This window comes from Rattus norvegicus, chromosome 1 (assembly GCF_021556685.1).
Source record: "Rattus norvegicus strain SHRSP/BbbUtx chromosome 1, alternate assembly SHRSP_T2T, whole genome shotgun sequence".
Lineage (NCBI taxonomy): Eukaryota > Metazoa > Chordata > Mammalia > Rodentia > Muridae > Rattus > Rattus norvegicus.
Window position 1 is genome coordinate 242,659,289 of NC_141534.1, and position 23,082 is coordinate 242,682,370.

A 23,082-nucleotide genomic window follows, 5' to 3' on the forward strand; every position below is an offset into this window, starting at 1 on the left:
AGTCTAGACCACCAACCAAGGAGTGTACCTGGAGGGACCCATGGCTCCAGATACATATGTAGCAGAGGATCGCCTTGCCTGACAGCAACAGGAGTGAAGGCCTTTGGTCCTGGGAGGCTTGATGCCCCAGCATAGGAGGATGCTGGAGCGGTGGGGCAGAAGACTGTGGGTGGGTGGAGGAGCCCTCTCATACAGGCAAAAGGAAGGAAGGGTTGGGAGATGTGGGATGTGGGATGGGAGGTTGGTGGAGGGGATAACCGGGAAGTGGGATATCATTTGAGATGTAAACGAATGGAATGATTAATTTTTTTTAAAAAAAAAGACACTTTCTCAATTGAGGTCCCCTCATTCTAGATGACCCACGCTTGTGACAAGCTGACCAAAGAAACTAACCAGCACACTCCCTCTCCACTCTAACCATTTGGAATTCTACACAGTAAAGTATGATTTCTACTATGAAAATGGTTTCCCACTTTTCATTTTCTGCATTTCCTTGTCTTCTTGTGATAGTCTTAAAAGATTACATATGCTCATCCTACCTAAGTAAATAGCCTTAAACTTCACAGTGAGACCTGGCCTCAAAACAAAACATAGTTCTAAAGCTTAATTTTCCTAACTTTAAGTATGTATAGACTTGCTTAATGAACAGGACAGGGTAATTGTGTACAATTGCTGAAAATGAATCAGAAAACCACTGTCTACTGCCCTGCAAGAATTCATGACAATTGAGTGGAGACCCAAAGCTTCCTGATAACAAACCCATTAGAGCCATCTTGCATGTGGATCCCGTAGCCTGAGTTAAACCTTCGTGTCTATCCCTTGCCATCCTCATAACTGCAAGAGAACCCAAACCACCAGAACTATGTAGCTAAGCTAGTCCTAAATTCCATTTCCACAGAGCAAGTAAGATACTAAATATTGTCATTTTGGGCTACTGTATGGTGGATAAAATACTATATGGAAATAGATAACCACTATAGAACTGTACTCCTGTGATTCATGGCAACCTGCACGGTTCTGTTACAGTCTTTTCCCCTAAGACTTAGCTGTACAGAGGACATGGACTGTGACTCTAATTGTGTCCTCTACAAACACTAGCAAAACACCATAAAGGAAACAATAGAGGCGATTTTCCATCTAAAAGAACAGAGTCTTTCCTAGTTGGATGCACCATAGTTAGGAGAGTATTTGCATGGTTTACAGAGATCCCTGGGTTCAATCCTCAGTACCACATAAACCACAAGTAAGCCTGGTACTTAGGATGTAGAGGCAGAAACACTGTAAGTTCAAAGTTATTGTAGCATATGCCAGTGAGTTTGTGACCAGCTCTACTATTTGCTAATAATTGCCTTAATTTTGGAAGATGAATCCCTTCCTCTAGGATCCGGCTATTTTATCTGGGGAAAACAGCAGAGCCAGCTTAGGGGTTTGCTGTTGGCATAGGACAGATGAAAATAGTTAATTCCCTCCTCCCCCTCCCCCTCCTCCCCCCTCCCCCCTCCCCCTCCTCCCCCCTCCCCCTCCCCCTCCTCCTGCTTCTCCTCCTCCTCTTCCTCGTCCTCCTGTTCCTCCTCCTGCTCCTCCTGCTGCTCCTCCTCCCCCTCCCCCTCCTCCTCCCCCTCCTCCTGCTCCTCCTCCTCCTCCTCCTGCTCCTCCTCCCCCTCCTCCTGTCTGCACAGGGGAGCGAGTCCCACTACAGTCCCAAGAGTGGCAACATCAGGTGATGTCTTCAGGGTGTCATCACTGCCCGATCCACACAGCACAGCAGCGAAGTGTTCAACAAGAGTGACGGAACACACGCCTGCACGACTGACACCTGATTGCTGCTCATGCTGGTGCTATACCTCTCTGCCGCACTGCAGTCCTCAACTGGTTCCTCCTTACAGGCATTCTCAACTGCGTGAGAACTTGAGGAAGAGGTCAGGGACCCGTCGGTGCCCTGAGACGTCTGACAAGCTGACAAGAATGACTACGTGAGGATACATGAGAACGCAAGTGGAGCATGGCAAGCTTTCAGAGAGCATTTGCATTCATAACAATGATGAGCTGTCAGAATAACTGAAAACACGCTTTGAAAAGGAACACGTACGACGGCAGTAAAGGAGGGCCTCTGCCTGCATGACTGTTTGGTGTGTCTGTCAACACCTTACTTTGAAGGCAGGAGATACTCATTAGATGAGAAAGCAAGAGTGCAGAGTTCCTGTCCAGGGCATCCAGCGTCCTTCCCAGCCCTTCCTTGTATCACTCACCTCCAACCTGAGTCGTTGGGAAATCATGCATAGTTCCACGCTCACAAATGCCATTCGATTTGACCCATCTGGATCCGCCAAGATAAAAGCGCGGCTGAACAGCCTGGTGAGGAGACCCTGTGCGTTCTGGCCATTTTTGCCATAGCCCATCTAAAAGGAGAGAAAGACATTGAACTTCTTCAGAAGCCAGGCACCATCCTACCAGAAGAGCCTGCTCAGGGACACAAAAATTGGCATGACACTGTGACTCAGTGAAATTGTGTGTATGTGTATGTATGTGTGTGATTTGTGTTTCCAAATATGTAAAGAAACTGAATTCATGATAGAGCCTTTGGTATTTGCACAGAAAAAGAGAAAAGTACTGATCAGATTGGCAAAACTTCTCTGTGAGGAGAGAGCAGGTGGCTGTACCCTCGGGAGACTTCCTATGTCTGTAATGGGATGAATTTCACCTAAGGTTTTATAAGGAACGCACCGTGTCTCCTTCCTCCACTGTAACTCGGCTTTTTACTGCATTATTCTCTAGCTAAGCCAAGTAAGATCATGCACTCACTCCTGTTCCACAACCCTTCTCTCTCCATATCCAAAACAAGCAAACAAAGAAACAACCACCTATTTAAAGTAAACCCAGGTCTTCCCACTCTTGATTGTTCATCTAGTGTTCACACTTGAGGCTTACTCTTCAGAACAAACAGCTGGGTATAATAAAGAGTATTTGCTAGAAAGGAACAAGTTGCAGCAGACAACTTCTTGCTCTATTCCCTAGGCAAGCAGTGAGGTGGGTGGGAAATTCCACCACTGGCATGGTGGCTGTCAATAAGTTGCCTGTGACTCATGGAAGTCCATGACGCTGGCCCACATTAGATTTAAAGCTTTAACCATATATGCCTTTAATGCCAACACTTGGGAGGCAACCACAGACAGATCTGTATGAGTTCAAAGTCAGCCTTTTCTACATAGTGAGTTTCAGGTCAGCCGAGGTTTATATCACAGAACTCTGTTTCAAATATATATGTGTGTGTGTGTGTATGTGTGTGTGTGTGTGTGTGTGTGTGTGTATGTTAAAAAATAAAAACAAAAACAAACAAGCAAAAAAAATTCATACTTGTCTGAATGTTACAAATAGGAGGTATACAGTATTAAATCTTCAGAGATTTTCTGGCTTTTCACCACAAGTTTATAAATAGGGAAGGTCAGAATATATAGATCCACCCACAAAATTGATTGTGATTAAATTTTAAAAATTAGTTGTCCTTATAGATAATATTCTTAGTACTGGGCAGCAACAATGTCAACAAAAGAAATAAATGATGATTATACAATAATCAGGAATAAAGGCTACCAAATAAAACAAGGACTTGTTTCACATCTTCTTTAAGTAACCAAGTCATTTACCTACCAAATTGATATCTGACACTTGTCCGGTGCAGTCAGCTCGCCCAACACCAATGTAGTAGCCACTGAAGTTCTGAGAGGGAGGGAGGTCTGGAGTTTGTGTGGTTGGAGTTTGTGTGGTTGGAGAGGACTGGGTGGTTGTGGGGCCCTGGGTGGTTGAAACCCAGTGATTCCCTGAATCTAAAACAGAACAGGATAGTTGAAAACCAGCACTTTATCCCACTTACTCCCTGATATCAGGTAGAAGACACAGTTTCAGGTTCCTAAGGAAAACTTTTCACATTGTCTCTCATCTTTTCACTTTTGCTTGGTTTGGATTGGTTCATCTCTTTTTTATTATTATTATTATTCTTTTATCCTTTGTTATAGTCCAGTCTTCATTCCCCTCCTGGTCCCCCCCCCCTTCCCCTGCTACTTTTTGAAGCAGCCTTGGAACTCAGAGTTCTCCCTGCCTTTGTCTTCTATATGCTGGGGTTGTAGGTGTTCTCCACAGCTCCCAGTGTTATACACTGGACTACATATGAAAGTGAGAAATGGGAGCCTGTTTGAAATCATAAACTGAAGTGCAGACTTGCTCTTGGACTAGCGACGTTTTAGAATAATAAGCTAAGTCTTTGCAAAAATATTTTTCACTTTTAACTTCTCACCAGCGTTTCTTTGGTGCCTCATCCTCCTCCCCTCCCTACTTTTTCATTCTCGTCAAGCAAGCCACGAACAAGGTACTCCCACTCTGCTCCCAAGCCCGGCGCCTGACTTGGACTTGTCCCGTTGTCTCCAGACTTCCCACCACTGCACAGAGTGGTTAACAATGGAGAGGAGATAAACGCTCACCCCAGCCCTGGCTGGCACCACGTCCCCACCCATTTTCTGTTTAGAGCATGAAATTTCTGGGGGAAATTTCAATGTCTAGGGCCCATTGTTCTAGTAGCTGACAGCCATGGGGTGGGGCGCTTAATGATATCTTTGCTATTAAGCGTTTCTTGATAATATCGTCACTGCTGCTAGGCTGGTTACAACCAGAGTTGTTGATCTCTAAAATTTCAATCCCCAAATTCTGGAATCTCAGAAGAGATCAGGCATCAATCCCCTTCTCTAAGTACTTCTGACTGCCCAGGCCTGTGGCGCTGTCCTCTGATGCTTTGGCTACTCCTGACTACTGAGTACTGTCCACCACTCCTTTGAGAGTTGGTCCACCTCCATCACTCCTACAACGAGTCTAGTTTCTCATTGAAAATACCATCCAGCTGTGACGTTCCCCGTTCTGGTTCTCAGCATGTTAAAGCCTGTTGTTAATTCACCTTTAGTCACTTTACATTTGGTGACGCAATTCTACCTCAATTTGATTATTCTAATATGTGCGTGCTTATATACATATATTTCATGCCAACTGTGTGCCTCTATACACGTATTTATTTATATCACACAAACTTATATGAATAGCAGGGGATGGAAAATGATATAGAACGTAAAAGGCAAGTGGCAGACACAAACTTCTTGGTTTGAAACCTAATTCTGCCAAACAGATCATGGGATGTAATTCTCTCTGACTCTTTCCTCTAGAGTAAGTAGAGGTTAGTGTGTTTCCTAGTACAGTTTTGAGCGGTAACCTTGTGATACACATTAAAGAGTTGGAGCAGTGCTACTATGTAGCTCACAGCGGGACATTTTGCATATACATTTGCTTGCCTTTCTGCTACTGTCAGGAGTAGCCAAAGCATCAGAGGACAGCGCCACAGGCCTGGGCAGTCAGAAGTACTTAGAGAAGGGGATTGATGTCTGATCTCTTCTGAGATTCCTGAATTTGGGGATTGAAATTCTAGAGATCAACAACTCCGGCTGTAACCAGTCTAGCAGCAGTGATGATATTAAGAAACGCTTAATAGCAAAGATATCATTAAGCGCCCCATCCCCTGGCTATCAGCTACTAGAACAATGGGCCCTAGACATTGAAATTTCCCCCAGAAATTTCATGCTCTAAACAGAAAATGGGTGGGGACGTGGTGCCAGCCAGGGCCGGGGTGAGCGTTTATCTCCCACAGGAGATTCCACATAGTTCTGACCGCCTGTCAAAGCACCTTGCAGGAGAGACCGGAACTGAGACCAGGATGGTAAAAGGATCCCATTTTGACCAGGCAGGATGTGTGACTGAACAGCTACGCATGCCACTTGCCGTCTATTGAAAGCTAAACCTCACGTCAGGTGGACTTGGGCTGGAGGTGGAGGGATCACTGATCCTCTTTGTTCCTCTGCACACTGTGGCCGTATGGAATATAAATCTTTTTGTTTTTCACTGTGACTTTGGCCCTTAGAGGATGAACAGCCAAACAGAGCTTGATAGTGTTTCTAGGGCCCAGGCTTGGACCCTCACAGTTCTTCTAATATAACTTCCCATGTTTATAAGTAAGAACCCTGAAACCTGAACTAGAAGAAGCGATTTAACTAGGACTTCACAAAGAACATGTGATGAAGCTGGTGTCCAGAGAACCTCAAATCAGAACCAGATAGTCCTGCAGCTGCCTCTCCAGGGGAGTTGGGCCCTCAGACATCTCTTGCACAGCATCAGATACTACAGGGAGAAAAAGCATACTTTTGCTTTTGCCACATGGCTGCCAAGCCATGGGCCTTGTGCTGAATGTGATATACACTGAGACCAAGCCTCACAGAGAGCGCGAGCTCTTTGTAATCCTGGGATTGCGAGGTGTAAAATGGTATCGACACTAGAACTTCATAAAAGAAATTTGTGAAGGTTAGATGAGAGAATAGCATAGGACTCTTATTACACAGCCCCCACCACATGCCCCACCCTCCAAATGCAATAGTACTGCTATGAGAATATCCTGCGGCTTCTGGTAATCTCCCGACTCTCCATATTATCTATTCTCTTATTCTAGAAGCCATGCTGAATGAACAACATTAAGTCCTGAGGATGATTTTGCTTCTAGTAGTCCAAGAGTAGTCTGCTTTGCCCGCCGCTGCAACAGACAACCCTTACTCCTTTGTATTTACAGAGAATTCAGAGTACCAAGATGTGGCAAGGAACACACTGCAAGAATGAAGAGGCTACAAATGGGGAAGGTTCCATCTCCTTTGCTACTCTACCTGAGGCAATATCTCTCTCTCTCTCTCTCTCTCTCAATCTCTCTCTCTCTCTCTCTCTCTCTCTCTCTCTCTCCCTCCCTCCCTCCTTCCCTCCTTCCCTCCCTCCCTTCTTCCCTCCCTCCCTTCCTCCTGAATTTGATCAAACATCCAGCCCTTGTCTATCGTCTCTATTCAGGTAATACCCATGTATCTGTTCTCTGAAATAGAGGCTCCACCCATGACCCAATGATAATAGGACCTAGAAATGCACCCTAGGCCACATTCAGAAATGAAGTTTGCCTTCAACATTGGAACAAGGAAATCAATATCTAAATGGCACAATTTCTATATCCTTTCAGGAACGTGCACACACACACACAAAATTAAGATTAGATATGATATCATGACAAGGTGTACCTTGTTTACAGAAATTGACTGGCCCTTGTAGGGCCTGGGGTCTGGCATTACCATTTAGGATGGTTTGTTTGGCTAATGGTTTGGTTTCTACTTTGCTCCAAGTAGAAGAATAGAGCAACCAGGAGGCAGGGAAAGACTGGAGGCTTAGTATCGAAAGGTAAACTTTCTAGGCTTAAAAGAACCTTGAACTGTGACTGCATCAACAGAAAAACTAAGCAGATATGTGTAACTGTTATCTGGCTATCTGTGGGCAAAGGTAGCTGTGATAAAAGCTGCTATCGTTTCAGAGAACACAAGCAGTGCAGGGGAAGACAGCTCTCTCAGGCTGCTCACGGGCAGCTGAAGCAGAAAGACACCGTTGCCCATCTTGGCACTGCCCAACAATCTCGAAACATTCTACAGTCCGGGACTGACGTTCAGACGAGCCCAAGACACTTGCCTTTGTGGTTTTCGATGGTCCCACTGGTGACGAACAAGAGGGTGAGAAGGGCCACTGTGATGGCCGTCATCATTACCAGAAGGAAAATGAGGAACGCCTCCAAGGAGGAGAAGGTTCGCTTTGCCATTTCTCCTAAGACAAAGATAGAAGAAGAAACACAGGAGGAAAAGAAATTACAGATTAACAGGCATGCACTTCAAGCTGCCCAAGATTAACTAAGCAATCACAGCTCTCCTATTTCAGCAGACTGTGCCAAGGACGGATGGCAAGCTCAAAACACACTTACCTCTGGCTCCATATCCCAAGTCCTTAGAAAATAAGACCAAAAAATAAAAGTACTCTTCTGGAAAAGCCTAGATATGGCTTCCAAATCTGTCTCAGCACCATGATCCTCTTGGCCACTGTTCCTATGATTTGACACTGCCATTCCTTGGCTACACCCTTCTGCTTCTGTTTACGGCAATGGTACTATTTATGGGATTATACACAGGTCTGGGCTGAGAGTGCTTCCATACGGTAACTGATACACAACACACTGCTTGCACTTTGCAGGGGCTAGTCAGGCTCAGAGCTGTACTCTTTCCTTATGAACCAAGTAGGATTATCTTGTCCATGGGCTGGAAAGATGGCTTGGAGGCCAAGGGTATCACCTGCTCTTCCGGAAGACCCAAGATTATCAGATCCAAATAGAGGCTCATTACCATCTCTACCGCTAGTCCCGGGGAATCTGACACCTTCTTCTGTTCCTATGGGAACTAAGCATGAAGGTGGTGCGCAGGCATACACGAATGCAAAGCACCCATAAACATAAAGTAAAATAACTTAAACTGTTGATTGATTGATTGATTGATTGATTGATTGATTGGTTGATTGATTGAGACAGGATCTCTTTATGTAGACCAGGCTGGTCTTAAACTTACAGAGATCTACTTGCCTCTGCCTCCAAAGTGCCGGGATGAGAGGAGTGTACCACCATGCCCAGCTAAATTTACTTAAAATAATAATAATGTTTTAATTTTTCCTTGTCCAAATGGAGGTGAAATGCACTGTGTTGCTGTTCAAACTCTGTTGGCACCTTCACTGACTGCCTGTACAGAAGAGGACATTGGTAGTTCTAGCCAGCAATTAGTGAAAATCTTTCTTTTGGTAATCAGAAAAATATCATATAGCTTACGGCTCCTGTGTTCCACAAAAGTTCTTCTTTTATCATTTTCTTTCAAATGTTTTAGAAGAATTTATCACCACTCAAGGTGACTTCAGGAGTTAAAAATCTAGTACAATGGTGGTTCTCAACCTGTGAGTGGTGACCCCAAATGAATGACCCTTTCACATGGGTCGCCTAAGACCATCGGAAAACACAGATATGTATATATTACAATTCATAACAGTATCAAATTACAGTTATAAAAGTACCAACAAAAACACTTTTATGGTTGGGGGTTCACTACGACTTGAGGAACTGTATTGAAGGGTTAGAACTTGTATTAAATTAATTGGAACCTGTAGTAAGGGTTGAGAACCACTGCGCTACAATATAACAAGAAGAATTATAACCTGGTGTAAAACTAAACTTTGAAGCCTAGCAATGAAGTTGAAATCTCTTATCTGGTCCTTACAGAGGACTTGTAGGAAATGTTTAGATACTCAACCATAGGTATACAGTGATCATTTTAGTATCAATGTTATAGAATTCCATAAAGTGCTATGCTATGCCATGCCATGCCATGCCATGCTATGCTATGCTATGTTATGCTACACCATGCTATGCTATACTGTGCCATGCCATGCTATGCCATGCTATGCCATGCTATGCTGTGCTATGTTATGCTATGCCATGCTATGCCATGCTATGCTGTGCTATGCTATGCTATGCTGTGCTATGCTATGCTATCGGTATTACTCCTTTGGTCCCCTGAGATGTAATTAAGTGCTCAAAGAACAGTCTTAACCTTACATTTCAAAACAACAAAACTGCACACCTCTCCCAGGTTCAATGTTAGAGGGTTATTGTAAACCCAGGTGGGATTTTTTTCTGATCAATTTTTCATTAAAAAATTTGGGGCTCGATTTATTTATTTTGCACGTGTCAGTATTTTGCCCTCATGTTTGTATGTGTAACACATATATGCCTGGTTCTTAAGGAGGTCCGAAGTCAAATTCCCTAGAATGGAAATTAAAAATGGCTGTGACCCACCATGACAGTGCTAAAAACTAAACCCAGAAGAACAAGAACTCATCGCAGCTGGGCCATCTCCAGCCTGCTTTCTTAACCTGTGCTTTAGAAAACTCACGCAGGCATACAGAACTGAAATCAAGTCCTTTCAGGCTAAGGTGCTGTTGACCTAAGAGTTTCAAACTGGCAAGAGATCAGATATGTTCTGTAAGGCCCAGACAAGGTTCTGTTTTGATTTCACCCAGATGACGACATTAACAATATCATCATCAGAGTCTCTGTTAGGTTAGAATTTACACTTACAAAATCTGAAAGTTGACATTTACTCAAAGGTAGTGCCCAGAGTATGGTAGCACGGCTATCCCTTGGGTGTGCCAGGAACTCTCTAGCTTCTAATCCCTGCTCATGGGCCTAATCCATCTAAATCACCTCCTGGTTTCTGTATTCATTGGATTTTGCAATCTTTGGACTAGAGGTGAAAAATCAACAATGGCAGAAACTTCTGAGTTGAGTAGACCTGGGAAGGGATAACAGATGGGAACGTATGTTGTTCTTACTGGGATGCTCTCCTTACTGTGGCCACCATCACCCTCAATAGGGTAACCTCAGATCTAGAGCAAGGCTAGTTAGGTCTATGCCTTAGTCCCAATTCCCTTCACCAGTCACAGGGATGAGAAAATACATCTAAAGCATGCCTCTGAATCTCCAATACTGACGGCCACTTACCTGTCACTAGCTGCTGTTTCCCGTAGTGGACTTTAAGTCCATTATACTCAATACCCGCTTAAAGCTTTTATTCCTAGGTGCTTCTTCTGAGCCAAGATGAGGAACAACTGGGCATCTCAACCCTAGATCATCAGAATGAAGACTGTATATATAAATGTAATCACGGCTTGTCTATGAATCAGAGATTTTGTGTGGTGTGTGTGTGTGTGTGTGTGTGTGTGTGTGTGCCTGTCTGTCTGTCTGTCTGTCTGTGTCTGTGTGCCTGTCTGTCTATCTGTCTGTCTGTCTGTGTCTGTGTGTATGTCTGTGTGTATGTCTGTGTGTGTCTGTGTCTGTGTGTGTGTCTGTGTCTGTGTGTCTGTGTCTGTGTGTGTGTGTCTGTGTGTGTGTGTGTCTGTGTGTGTCTCTATGTGTGTGTGTGTGTGTGTGTGTGTGTGTGTGTGTGTGTGTGTGTTGGATTTACAATACCAACCCTCAATACAAACCAATAACTGACTTGATCTAACCTCTTACTTGGACTTGAATGGTCTACCTCACATGCTTCCCCACTCTCTTTATCTGCTTGGATTGCTTCTGATACATTACCATTTTTTTAAAAACACTTGATCTGACCTTACAGTCCTTTTCAGGAAATCAGATTTTTGATTAGCACTGTTTATTCCTAGCATTGGTGAACAAAACCTTGAATCAAATATGAAAGCAGATGTCTTGTTCATCCTCTGGGTGCAAACCTACCATGAGGCCCTGAGTCTTTCACTGTAACTTAAATGACTTAAGTTATTTCATAATGGCTCACTCAGTCAGACTCCAGCAAGCTTGCTATTTGGCACATCTTTGCAACATAAAGATCTGTTCTTCATGGAGACAACAATGAAACAAATAAACAATTTGACACAAATGGGCTCCCAAAACTATGAACAAGGTAAAACTTCCAGACTGTATCCAGGTCTTAGACAACAAGATGATCTGTGGGCTATTGTTCCTTTTCCATCTCTTTTCATTAAAAAAGGGGGGAGGGTGTTATTCTTACCTGACTCTGTGAATCAAAGCAAGTCCTCACCTCCCGGGAGTCCAAATGGCCATGCAGAATCCTGTGCCTTGTGCCCTGCAGGTTGCCCAGGCTGACTTCTCAATGTGTTTCCAAATCTACTGAGGAAAGATTCCACAGTCAAGTCCAGGAGCATTAAAGTTCTCATTAGCATACCTGCAGCCACAGCAGCAGGGTATGACTAAAGTACATTGATTAAAGAAAGCTTACACGCACTCTCTTGAGCCTGCCTGCTATTGGAGGTAAACTGCAGAAGGCCTGTTAGACTGAAGGTCATTTCAATCTTACTGCAACCTTTCCAGTATGACAAGTTCCGTGGCAGATTATTAAAAAATATTCATCTGCTATATTTATTCATCCTCTGATCTGGAAGATAATTAATGTTGTTGGACATGGGTGCGGGCTATGGGAACCACTGAGTAATACGTATTCCTATTTTAGAATAAGGCAGTGATTTTAGACCTTTTTTAGCTTTCAGGCACTTACAGTAAAATGTAAACAGTCCAATTAAATAAGAATGTGATTCATAAATAATATGACATTTACAATTATATTGGTGGCAAGGCACAATCATATACACCAAGCTTTAAAGACTAATCTGAGCTATGTTGCAAGAGACTGTCTTAAAATAGTGACCATGATGACAGTGTTATAGAGCAGCTGTGCTGACAGGCTTCCATGACACTAAAAGCATCATTGTGTAGTAAGTTGTCTTCAAGTTTTCAGTAGCACAGGATACAGAACAGACATAAGGATGTGCAGCAAAACAATCAGAGGTCATTATCTGGTGACTAAGGATGGTTATTTATTTGTTTATTTATCCTCCGTCTCTTTGTGGTTTCTGTGATAGACCTTGTATCCCTTTTGTAAGGAAGAAAAGACATTTTTCCTCCTCTTGGAGACTGGGTTCTAAGCAGCTGTGAAGAGGAAATGGGCTCACCTTCCTGCCTTTTTATCTCCTAGCAAACTCAAGGTACAGGAATCAGCTTGAAGGCCACCTAATCTTTTGCAGAGTTACAAAGGACAGTGGGCTGTAGAGTTACATGTCAATGCCCTCAGGCTGATCACTTAGTGATAGACCTTAATGCTGTTCTGCTACTGCAGAGGGAAACAGCTGGTCATAGTAGCAAACAAGAGGTTGTGTGTGTGTGTGTGTGTGTGTGTGTGTGTGTGTGTGTGCGTTTAAAGTCTTAAAGGTAACAGATCTAGCTAATCCAAGGCAGTAGGAAGAGAGGGAGGGGAGATGTGAATTCTCAGGAGGGCCAGCTCTGCAGATATGGGAGTAGGGGCTACAGAGCATCTTGGCAGAGCATGGCCATGATGTGTGCTTTCCTGTTACATCAGGATGCTATGTTCTTTCTTTGGTCTTTGAGACCTGAAAGATGGCATGTAGCTGACCCAGCATGGGTCATATTGTTAGGGGTATGTGGGGCCTCCAATATGGAGTTCTCTGACAGTCGTCAGGGCAGGCTAAGCCTGGAGGTCAAAGGAGCCTTAGAATGCAGACTGCTGAGAACTGTTAGTGTTCTATAATAGAAAGAAAAATGACCCAGCACAAAGCAAGGAGAGGATGATGTTCCCACAGTAGGAAAGTGTTTCTCCTAAAACCCTAACTCCTAAACCGATAAAAACATCTTTTTTAAGAAAACAATTTATTTTTATTGGTGTGTGTGTGCATGTTTGTGTGTTGTGTGTGTGTGTGTGTGTGTATGTGTGTGTGTGTGTATACACCACATGTGCACACGTGCTAGTAGAGACCAGAAGAGGATGCCATATCCCCTGGAACTGAAATTACAGGGGAGAGGCCTGACGAATTTGCTGGGAACGGGACCTTTACAAGAGCAGCAAGTGGTCTTAACAACTGAACCATTTCTCCAGGTTACAAATTTCCTTAATATATTACTTGTGTCAATCACTTCTGGGCCTTAGAAGGAATGGTGCTGAGTTCATGTACTCTGTATTAACAGTCTTTCTATTCTTTAACCCTTATGATAACTAAAAATTGAATTACTTTCAGGTGAAATCTCTCTTTTCCTTTACATCACTTCTTGCTCAAGAAACCAAATATTCTTGGAGAGACCGTTGTTCTCTAGGATCAAGAACAAGAATTGCATGAACCAAAGCTACAGTATTTTATTATGTAAATTCAAGAAAGTCATCAAGATTATTAGAAGTGTGTCAAAAGAACTTTAAAAAGTTCCTATTAATCAAAGATTAATAATTTGAAAATTAGCTTTAAAAGTAACTACACAATGGGATGAAAGGAATAAGTCTGAATCTGTAATCTCATAAGGGTGGCTAGCAGCTTCATCTCATGGCTAACATAATAATTGTACTAATCGAGTCAGGGTAGCATTTCTGTATCTTTGTCCTTCTTCTGCTTGGAGCCCTTTAATAAGTCATACATAATAAATTATTGTAATCTATAGCTTCCTCTCTCTGTGTGTTAGAGATACAGAAACTTACCAGTCCTAGAAAATCCCCAGTTTCGAAAAAGACTCTAAGGAACCAATTCTCTTTTCTAATAGCTGATAGCAACAACCGAAAGGAAGTGGGCTCAGAAATTGAAATCTACTCTGGTTTTCTTCCCCCTGTACAAATCGACCCTGGAAAAGTCAAATAATTGGTGAAAGGTTTCCTCACTGTCTAAGGAATGAGGAGAGCATGAAAAGGGCTCAACGAAGAGATTTGGCAAGGATTTTCACCATTAAGTTAAACTTAAATCAGACGATCCTCTAAAACTGACCGACTGCCTGTTTTGTACAAACCACACACACACACACACACACACACACACACACACACACACACAAAGACTGTGTGCTGAGATCAATAAGCTGAGTCAGCAAGAAAACCCCAGGCTGCCAGACACTGAGAGGCAGTGAGCTGGTTTATATAAATGCAGAAGAGAGAGAATGGAGGAGGACGAGCAGGAGCAGAAGGAATGCAAGGGGCTGGGAGAGAGAAGAGCAAGAAAGCCTAGAGCACAGCAAGAGGGAAAGGAAGAAGAAAGGAAATAGCACAGAGTAAGAGGACCCTAGAGTCAGAGAGACATCGGATGCTGTAAGCCCCCAAGGTGACATCATTTGGAACCTTACTGGGAGAAAGCAGATTTGCATTCCCACCCAAAGTCCTGAGACAACTGGGGAAGACTGAATACTATCTAGACATTATTAGATAGGCTATTAAAACAATTCTTGTTAAAATGTTACCGTGCTAATGATATTGTGGTTACATTTTTAAAGATTTTGTTGCTGTTGCTATTGTTGTTGTTGTCTGTTGCTGAAATACATTTTGAAACAGAATATATATATGTATGTATATATATATATGATATCTAATATATATGATATCTAATATATTATCATATATATGATAATAGAAGAAGTCAAACAAAACAAAAACAGCGTAATTTGGGTGGACGGGTGGGTGGGTGGGTATCTAGAGGGGACAGAGAGAGGAGATACAAGCTTTGCTCTTTGATATACTGCCAGTTGACAGATAAAATAGAGGGCTTCACTCAATTGCAGATGCTGGAGCCCCGCCTGCCTAGCCTGCCAACATGCTTTAGGACCAGCCTGTCAGTGTACTAACATTAGGCTTAGAATCAGGATGGAGCTACTGGAGAGACACAGGGCCCAAGGCACACCTCTCACTGCTTTGTCTCATGCCAACACAGATCTGACAGCAGCTTCCTGGCTTCTCCCTCATTCCACAGCTCTGGTCCTAAACTCTATCGGTTAAGCTGTGTTCTGTAGCTCAGCCTCAGCTCTCTGTATTTAGCAATGCAGTGATTCCAAAAGTTATCTCAGCCCTGAAGACTCTTTGCTTTCTGGGCTCCCTGGAGGTGTCTCTGCTATAGTCCACTAAGATCCTGCCCAATCCTAGTCTCATAAAAACAAGCACTGGACCTTCCACACTTTGAAAAATGTTGACATTCTAAGCAGCAAATTCTGTATGTGCCAAATGGTCTCTGCGAACATTTGGTGCAAGTTGTATGAACATGTTGCTCCGTGTAGGTATGCTTGTGTGTATTGGGAGCTGTGTGTGTGTGTGTGTGTGTGTGTGTGTGTGTGCGCGCGTGTGTGTGTGTGTGTAAGTGGAGGCAGAGATCACCCTTGCACGTTATTCCTCAGAAATCACCCATTTGTAGTTTTGAGACATGGCCTCTTACTGGGTTGGGGCTTGTTTAGCAAGTCCCAGGGAACTGTCTGTCTCAACAACCCTAATGGTGGGATTACAACTACATGGCACCATTGCCTCATTTTTAAGTAGGCATTGGGACTCCACTTAGTTCCTCATGCTTATATAGCAGGCATTTTAACAACTGAGCCACCTTACCCCAGTGCTTTAAAATGTAAAGTCCTGAGCCGTTTGACACAATGATTTTCATAAAAGAAATTAGTTTTACATACACAGAGCAGGTGGACTGACACTTGGAGACATCACACAGGAATGGGAGGAGATTACTTCGAACCTCAAAACACTGAAAGTTTTCACCTCTTCTCTTGTCTCAGGTTAGCCTTGATCTGGAAGAGAAACCCCTTCTGCTGCCATCAGGAATTTGGATGTCTCTGTTAAGGCTATATGCTATATTTATCTTACAGTGAGTCTGGGGGTCACAGCTAGGGACATTCTACCATGCAATGGAACGCTCCAGTCTCTGAGCAAAGACCTAGTAACCATCACAGTGCCAGAAAGCAGAAGGCTAAGAGCCTGGAAGAACATGTTACTCGGCATCCTAGAAAATCCACCAAGCCCACGTACCCTTCAAAAGACACCCACTAGGTGTTAAACATTTTACCCAAAGAATGAAAAAAACTACCAGTGTCGAGAATTTTTCTACCCAGCTGACTTCAGCCTTGCCCCAGAGACAACAGAAAACATAAGCAGAGCCATGGAGGCATGAGGAAGGCTGGGACTTGAACCTGAAGGTTACTAGTGGTTACTTTCCTCGGCTTGGGGTTGGAAAACTACCTAACAGGAGCATATCTTTTTAAGACATCATGGAGACAATATATTTTTTAAAAAGCTCTTTGCTAACTTTATAACCAGATGTCAGTTGCTATATTATGTAAGTGTCTAAGAGGGGTAGGTGTTTGTACAGTCAAACCCCTAGAGCATAGTTTCCTCTTAGCCCGTGTCTTATGCCAAGTTCCAAAGATCTCCCTATCAAGCTTTGATAAGCTGCCCAGTGAAAAGAGATAAAATTGGAATTGTAAAAACCTCACCATTTCTGCACTTGTGATTAGCACTGGGGATCTATATAACCTTTTCCAGAGTGTTTGGAAATTATTGTCTGGTGATTTATCCTTTTCCAAAACAACGGATAAGAATTTATTTCATTTTGTCAGTGACAAATGTGGTGTGTTTGCCATACAAGATTATAAAGGCAGATTGGAAGAAAACAGGCAACAACCGCATTTGTCTTCATTTCAGAGACAGGGTAACAATATCTTTTCATAAAACTCTTTGCCACCACATAAATCTCAGAAACTTGGCATCTCCTGCTTAGACTGTGGGCTTATGGGAAAAGCACCAAGCTATCCTTGATAAAGGTAGAGATAGGAAGAGTCAAAAGAAAAAAGAAAAAGAAAAAAGGCCAGACTCACACAACACTTTCTCTAAGAGACACGACAAATAAAGGAGAGGTCAAATGAGGTATATTGCCATCCATGTGCTGATCAGAAGAAGGTCTGAGGGTGAGATTCACCTGGTGAGAACCACTCACTTCCCTGCTTAGAGCACAACCCATCCACATACATGCAGAATCCCCCGTTAGATTCACCAAGAAGCAAAAGGAAATGGGAGCCTCATAGTGTCTATATTCGCTACCTTCATGATAGGGAGACCATCCAACAAGTAGCAGCTTGAGGGGTTTCTCCGGGTATGAGGGTACAGTATCTTTTCGAGGAAGTCATAGTGGGAGGAATGACTAAAATCTGCAGCAGAGAGAGAGGTGGATGCTAGCACTCATGGTGGAAGCCAGTTTCTTTTTCTCCTTTGTTCAGTCTGAACTCCAGTCCATGGCCTGATACTGCCTACTCAGGGTGGGTCTTCCCTTTTGAGTTAATCTTCTTTAGAAAGTTTCTTGCAGACATGCCCAAAGGTATCCTCACTAATGCTCTAGAAATTTCCTCATCTAATCACGGTGAAAACCACAGTTAGTCATCACGATTCCTATTCAGGAGCCACATACCATTTCATTTATCCTCTTTTGCTGTGACTGTTCCTTTACATTCCAAGGAGAGCTCCTGTAAGATCTTGAACCATGGAGGGAAATATTCTTGCTTATGTGTACCTCCTAGAAAGAGCTTGAGTAAGGAGGACTTGTCACTGCAGATCTGTCATGGATTTAGTTAGTGATAAAGGCAAGATAACATCTAAAATATGAAGTCCCTTGAAAGTAGAGTCTACTTAGCTTGCCACTAAGCTCTGGAGGATGCCATGCAGGAAGAACTACAGTGGGCAAGTGAGCTGACTGGAGATGGCCCACCATCTTGTTCCCCTGTGATGGTTGCACTCTAGTGAAGCATGACCCCAGAGATGTTGCCCTAGGTGTACTTCTTGCTACTGATATGCTTTCTCATATTAGTCATTGCTATATTCCTCATTATTTTGGCTCAGTGTGAATGGACACCAGGAGTCCCTATTGCCTGATATGATTACTTCCTGCATGACAGCCCACCATACTGGGCAAATTCCCTGCAGATCAACATAAAGATAAACTTTCATGAATTAATGCCGTTTATATGAATTAATAACTTCATAGGATTCCTGATTTGAGTAAAATAATTTTAGGAAGAAAGCTTAAGGAGATGTTTTAGTTATTTTGCCTGAAAGATGTAATAAAATTAGAATCAAGAATAGAATGTGTCCCTTCCTCATAGAATAGTAAGTAAAGGTTGCATAATAAGGAACACAATGAACTTTCATAATTGCACTAGAAGGCAAATAGGCTTGGGGCAGATTTGTGATGATGGAAAAACCATTAATTCTAGGTAAGGTCTAAGGAAGAAACCATAGATAAGCACTATGATAAAGCAAGGCCATGTGAAACTGGTTCTTTGAACTTATAATGAACTTATAGAATGAAACACTGCTTTGACCTTACTATAGACATCCTCCTGTAACTAACCTTTTGTGTAACATTTTATCCATGAGATTTTTTTTCTTACATAGAGAACTTTTTGTCTAAAAAGCTATAAAAAGCTAAAAGCAAAACTAAGGCTTGGTGCAGCCCTTTCTGCTTCACCCAGTGTGCAAGTATCTCTGTGTGTTTCTGAAACACTCTCTCTCTCTCTCTCTCTCTCTCTCTCTCTCTCTCTCTCTCTCTCTCCTTTTCTTTTCTTTCTGCCTCATGAAGAGTTAATGAAATCTGAGCCTCTTGCCTAGAGGCTCCTGAGCCAAAGAGAAAAGATCCTAAGTAACTATGCTTCTCTTTTTAATCCCCTGCTGTCATCAACAGGAGTTAATTTCCCTAAGTCATTGGCTTTTGGCCCCAGAATAGCAAGAAAGAGTAAAATTGCCAAAAGTCATCAGTGTTTGGACCCAGTAGCCAATACCATACCCTTTTACTTTCTTCAATCACCTGGATGTCAGAGCAGGCCAGTCCTTTGCTAACCAGAAACTGAGGTGGACCTTAGATCTGGAGTAGTTGAGAGTAAAGATGGACTCTCTTGCCTAACTTGGATTCCCTCAAAGTTTAGGGGCCATAAATCAGTCTATGAATGAAATTCAGTGCAGGAAAAGCAGACAGGATTTAGGAGCCTGAAGAAGCCAAAGGCAGGATCCATCTCAGGTGTCAGGTGTTGGAACTAAGATGGGGCAGGGAAGGGTCCAAGCTTATGAAGCACAAATCTGAGGCGTGGAGGTTCACTCCCAAGTCTCCAGCACACCCTAACTCTGTTTTGTGGGTTAGTAGATTAGAGATTTGCATGAGATGGGCTGACTTATCTAACTGGAATGAGACAATAATTAAAACAATGACAGTCTTCCGAGACCTTACAGGTAGATACTTACAAAGCCAATACAAGCAAAGTCACCATTTAAAAGAAATCACTATAAAGTAAACCTGGTGAACTCCTAATACATGCTGGGCCGTGTTACAAAAACATTCTACAAATTGCCTCATTTAGTGGTCCCAATAACTTTATGAGGATAGTATTTTTCTTGTCCTCAATATATATTTAAATTAAAAACCAACCAAACAAGCAGACAAAGAAACAACAACAACAAACTATCACAGAGAAAATAAAAAATGGAAGGACATAATAGCCAAACTAGAGTCTAAGGACAAGATTATCTGTCTTTGGTCCTCTTGTGAGCTCTCAATTTCACTATGCAACATGAACACGTGCCTTTTGCTCTTAATAGATATGAGAATCCCGAAGTCATAATGAGCTAATGCATACAATGTAATCTAACCCCCAAAAGCTACCCTAAGAAGAAATCGGGGTTGGGGGAGGGGCTGGAGAGATGATTCAGTGGTTAAGAGCACTGGCTGCTCTTCTAAAGGACTAAAGAATAATTCTCAGCACCCACACAGCAGCTTACAACTGTCTGTAACCCAGTTACCCAGGGAGTCCGACGCCCTCCTACAGACATACCTGCGGGCAAAACACCAATGTCCTCAAGAAATAAAAATAAATAAAATTTAAAACGTAAAAGAAGAAATGAAACATTTAGACTCTGTGACTCTAAAAAGGAAATCTAAGGACTTGTCACTCAGCCAAGAGGCAAACAGAAGTTATGTGGCTGCTTGCCTGTGGTCACTGTGAAAACTTGCTGAACTTGTTTGTATCTGGTTCTCCACTTCTTCATGAGCAGAGAGCAAAGTTATGCTTTCCCCTCTGGTAGTTGCAAGCCAATGGGCTGTGGGTATCAGGTGCATGCGTCACTTCTAGAGTCAATGACACGGAGGCAGTAGAGGGGATGTGTAAGCTCCACCTGCTCGCTCTTTCTACACTGTAAACTTAACTGCCAAGCATACTAGATGCAGATGGAAGAAACAAACCTCAGAAACTCACCAGGTATACACTTTCCGTGGGAAGAAATAAACATTTATATGTTAAGCACTAAGGTCATGCACTTGCGACTAGAGTAAACCCTCTTGCCTATCCAAAGACACAGCCAGTCGAGGACGACAGTTCCTCAGCTTAGCTCAATTACAGGATTGCAAACACCATCCCATTCACCAATCACCTCTAATCCAATAGTTATTCCTTCATTTCAAAGGCTATCGAAATCTCTCTAATGGAATGTCGAATTTTATGAAACTTCAACTTCAAGACATAGTTAAAAGCAGGAAGATAAAAGACCTGTAGCTCACAGAAATCCATTAGGAAAAGAAAAGTCATGATTTTATTGCCTAAGAAAGGCTCTGGGACTTATTCAGACCATGTGACTTCTGATTCACTATGTCTAGCCAAGTATTTTTATAATCATAGACAATTATATAATTTTATAATCATAAAATAAAAAATATAATTTTATAATTATAGACAATTAGTTCAATCAGTACTTAGGGAAGTAGGTCTCAATGGCCAAAGAGACAGCTGAAATAGACTCAGAATGACTCAGTCTGGAACTATAAGCAGTGGTTGGAGTGACAAATCATGGTTTGCCTTGGTTTGTTTCTGTTTTTCAGGACAGGGTTTCTCTGTGCACCAGGCTGACCTCAAACTTTTTGCCTGCCTCTATCTCCTGAGTGCTGGGATTAAAGGTGTGTGCTAATTCAGGTCATTTTTAACAACCTCTAAAATACTCACATTGTATCCATACATTCCTCCAAGATATATGCCCCCACCCTGACCTCCATCCCATCTTTTGGCTTCAAAACAAATAAGTAGGCATTTTAAAACTAATTAAAATATAAAGAGGAAGACGAGGCAGAGATAGCTTACAACAATACATTTCAAAATGCTCAAAATGCTTGTTAGGGAGATATTTGAAGAGCGGCTTTTCCTTCCTTTCTTCCTTCCTTCCTTCCTTCCTTTTCTTTCTTTCATTCATTTCATCATATTACATTTTTTCTTGTAATCATCACGTTCTACTTTTGTGATACAAAAGTAAACTTTTCAGGGATGAATTCAGGCATTTCTCAAGGAGGCTGATGAAATGCACTCTGCTTATGCATAAGGCCACCATCTAATGCATCACAGGGCAGACACAATCAACCAAGAGCTGATAAGATCAGTTCCTGTTTCCCCCCTCAGAATCCTGAAGAGTGGACTCATCTCCGATTACATCATGGTTGAGCTTCTTATTCAGGGGTTAAGTGTGTGGGGCTTTGGGACGTAAAGTGAGTCAGAGCTAATGGATCAAAGTTCTACATGCAATAACTCACTTTGATAATCAAACAACAGGTTTAGCTATCTGTTACGCCAGGGTGAGCTAAACCTTAGATGCACCCCAGTGATAAAAATTCTTTAGAATTGGATAATTATGCTGACATTTACATATGGGGTTTGATAAGTCTAATTTGCCAGTAACTGTTACCGAGTTGCCAAGCCTGTTGATTTTGCAAATAGGTACAAGGAACTGGAGATGTGATCTGAGAACAGAATATTTTCCATTCCTATGTATCAGTTGAGAGGTTGATCAATTCAAATTTCTAACTACTGCTTCACGTCAGCTCTACTGGGTCAGAGCGCTGGTAAACAATGGACAGGTTGTCATTCCTGCTAAGTGCCAACCAGCCAGGCTGTAGAGACTCAGGATTTGCAGTGGCAGAGGGTAGGCTTCGTGAGAGACTCAACCATTGAGATATAAGCATTATAAATAGAGGGGATAGTGAAACTCCCAAAATTTCAAACCATACAATCTCATCTCATGATGCTAAAAAAATATATTTCAATTCTTCATAAGGGAGACAGCAGCAGCTTTATAAAGAGTGTCGAGAACATCATTAAAGGAGAAAGTATCAGAAAACCGTCATAATGTCCCTGACTAGCCAGGACTCGTGGATTCCACGAGAGAATGCCTTCCACCAGGTACAGTTTCTGCCATCACAAAACTAACTTAGCTTTAAGAATCTTGCTTCATGAAAACTATACTCAACAGTAAAAGAACTTCTGGGGGACCTCAAGCAGTATTATAGAGCAATAGTGATAAAAAAAATGTATAATATTGGCACAGAGACAGGCAGGTAAATCAGTGAAATAGAATTGAAGACCCAGAAATGAACCCATATACCTATGGTCACTTGATCTTTGACATAGGAGCTAAAATTATCCAATGGAAAAAAGATAGCATTTTCAACAAATGGTGCTGGTTCAACTGGAGGTCAGCAGGTAGAAGAATGCAAATCAATCCATTCCTATTGCGCTTTACAAAGCTTAAGTCCAAGTGGATCTAGGACTTCCACATCAAACCAGATGTACTCAAACTAATAGAAAAAAAAAGTGGGGAAGAGTCTCAATCACATGGGCACTGGAGAAAATTTCCTGGAAAAAGAAAAAACACACCAATTGCTTATGCTCTAATATCAAGAATTGACAAATGGGATCTCATAAAACTGCAAAGCTTCTGTAAGGCAAAGGACACTGTCATTAGG

At 42.4% G+C, this 23,082-nt stretch overlaps 1 protein-coding gene across 26 annotated transcripts in view; it reads right to left on the reverse strand.

The window, feature by feature from the left end:
* Asah2 (N-acylsphingosine amidohydrolase 2) overlaps window positions 1–23,082 on the reverse strand; it is a 106,980-nt gene that overhangs the window by 61,769 nt on the left and 22,129 nt on the right. For 9 of the 26 annotated variants that reach the window (XM_087568642.1, XM_087568965.1, XM_087568999.1 and 6 more), the window contains 5 exons: window positions 11,508–11,623; window positions 10,478–10,599; window positions 7,579–7,710; window positions 3,649–3,824; window positions 2,250–2,399 (listed from right to left, as the gene is read on the reverse strand). In XM_087568642.1, the coding sequence (XP_087424768.1) occupies window positions 2,250–2,399; window positions 3,649–3,824; window positions 7,579–7,705 (453 nt within the window). In that variant the 5' untranslated portion in view covers window positions 7,706–7,710; window positions 10,478–10,599; window positions 11,508–11,623. 26 annotated transcript variants of the gene reach the window in all.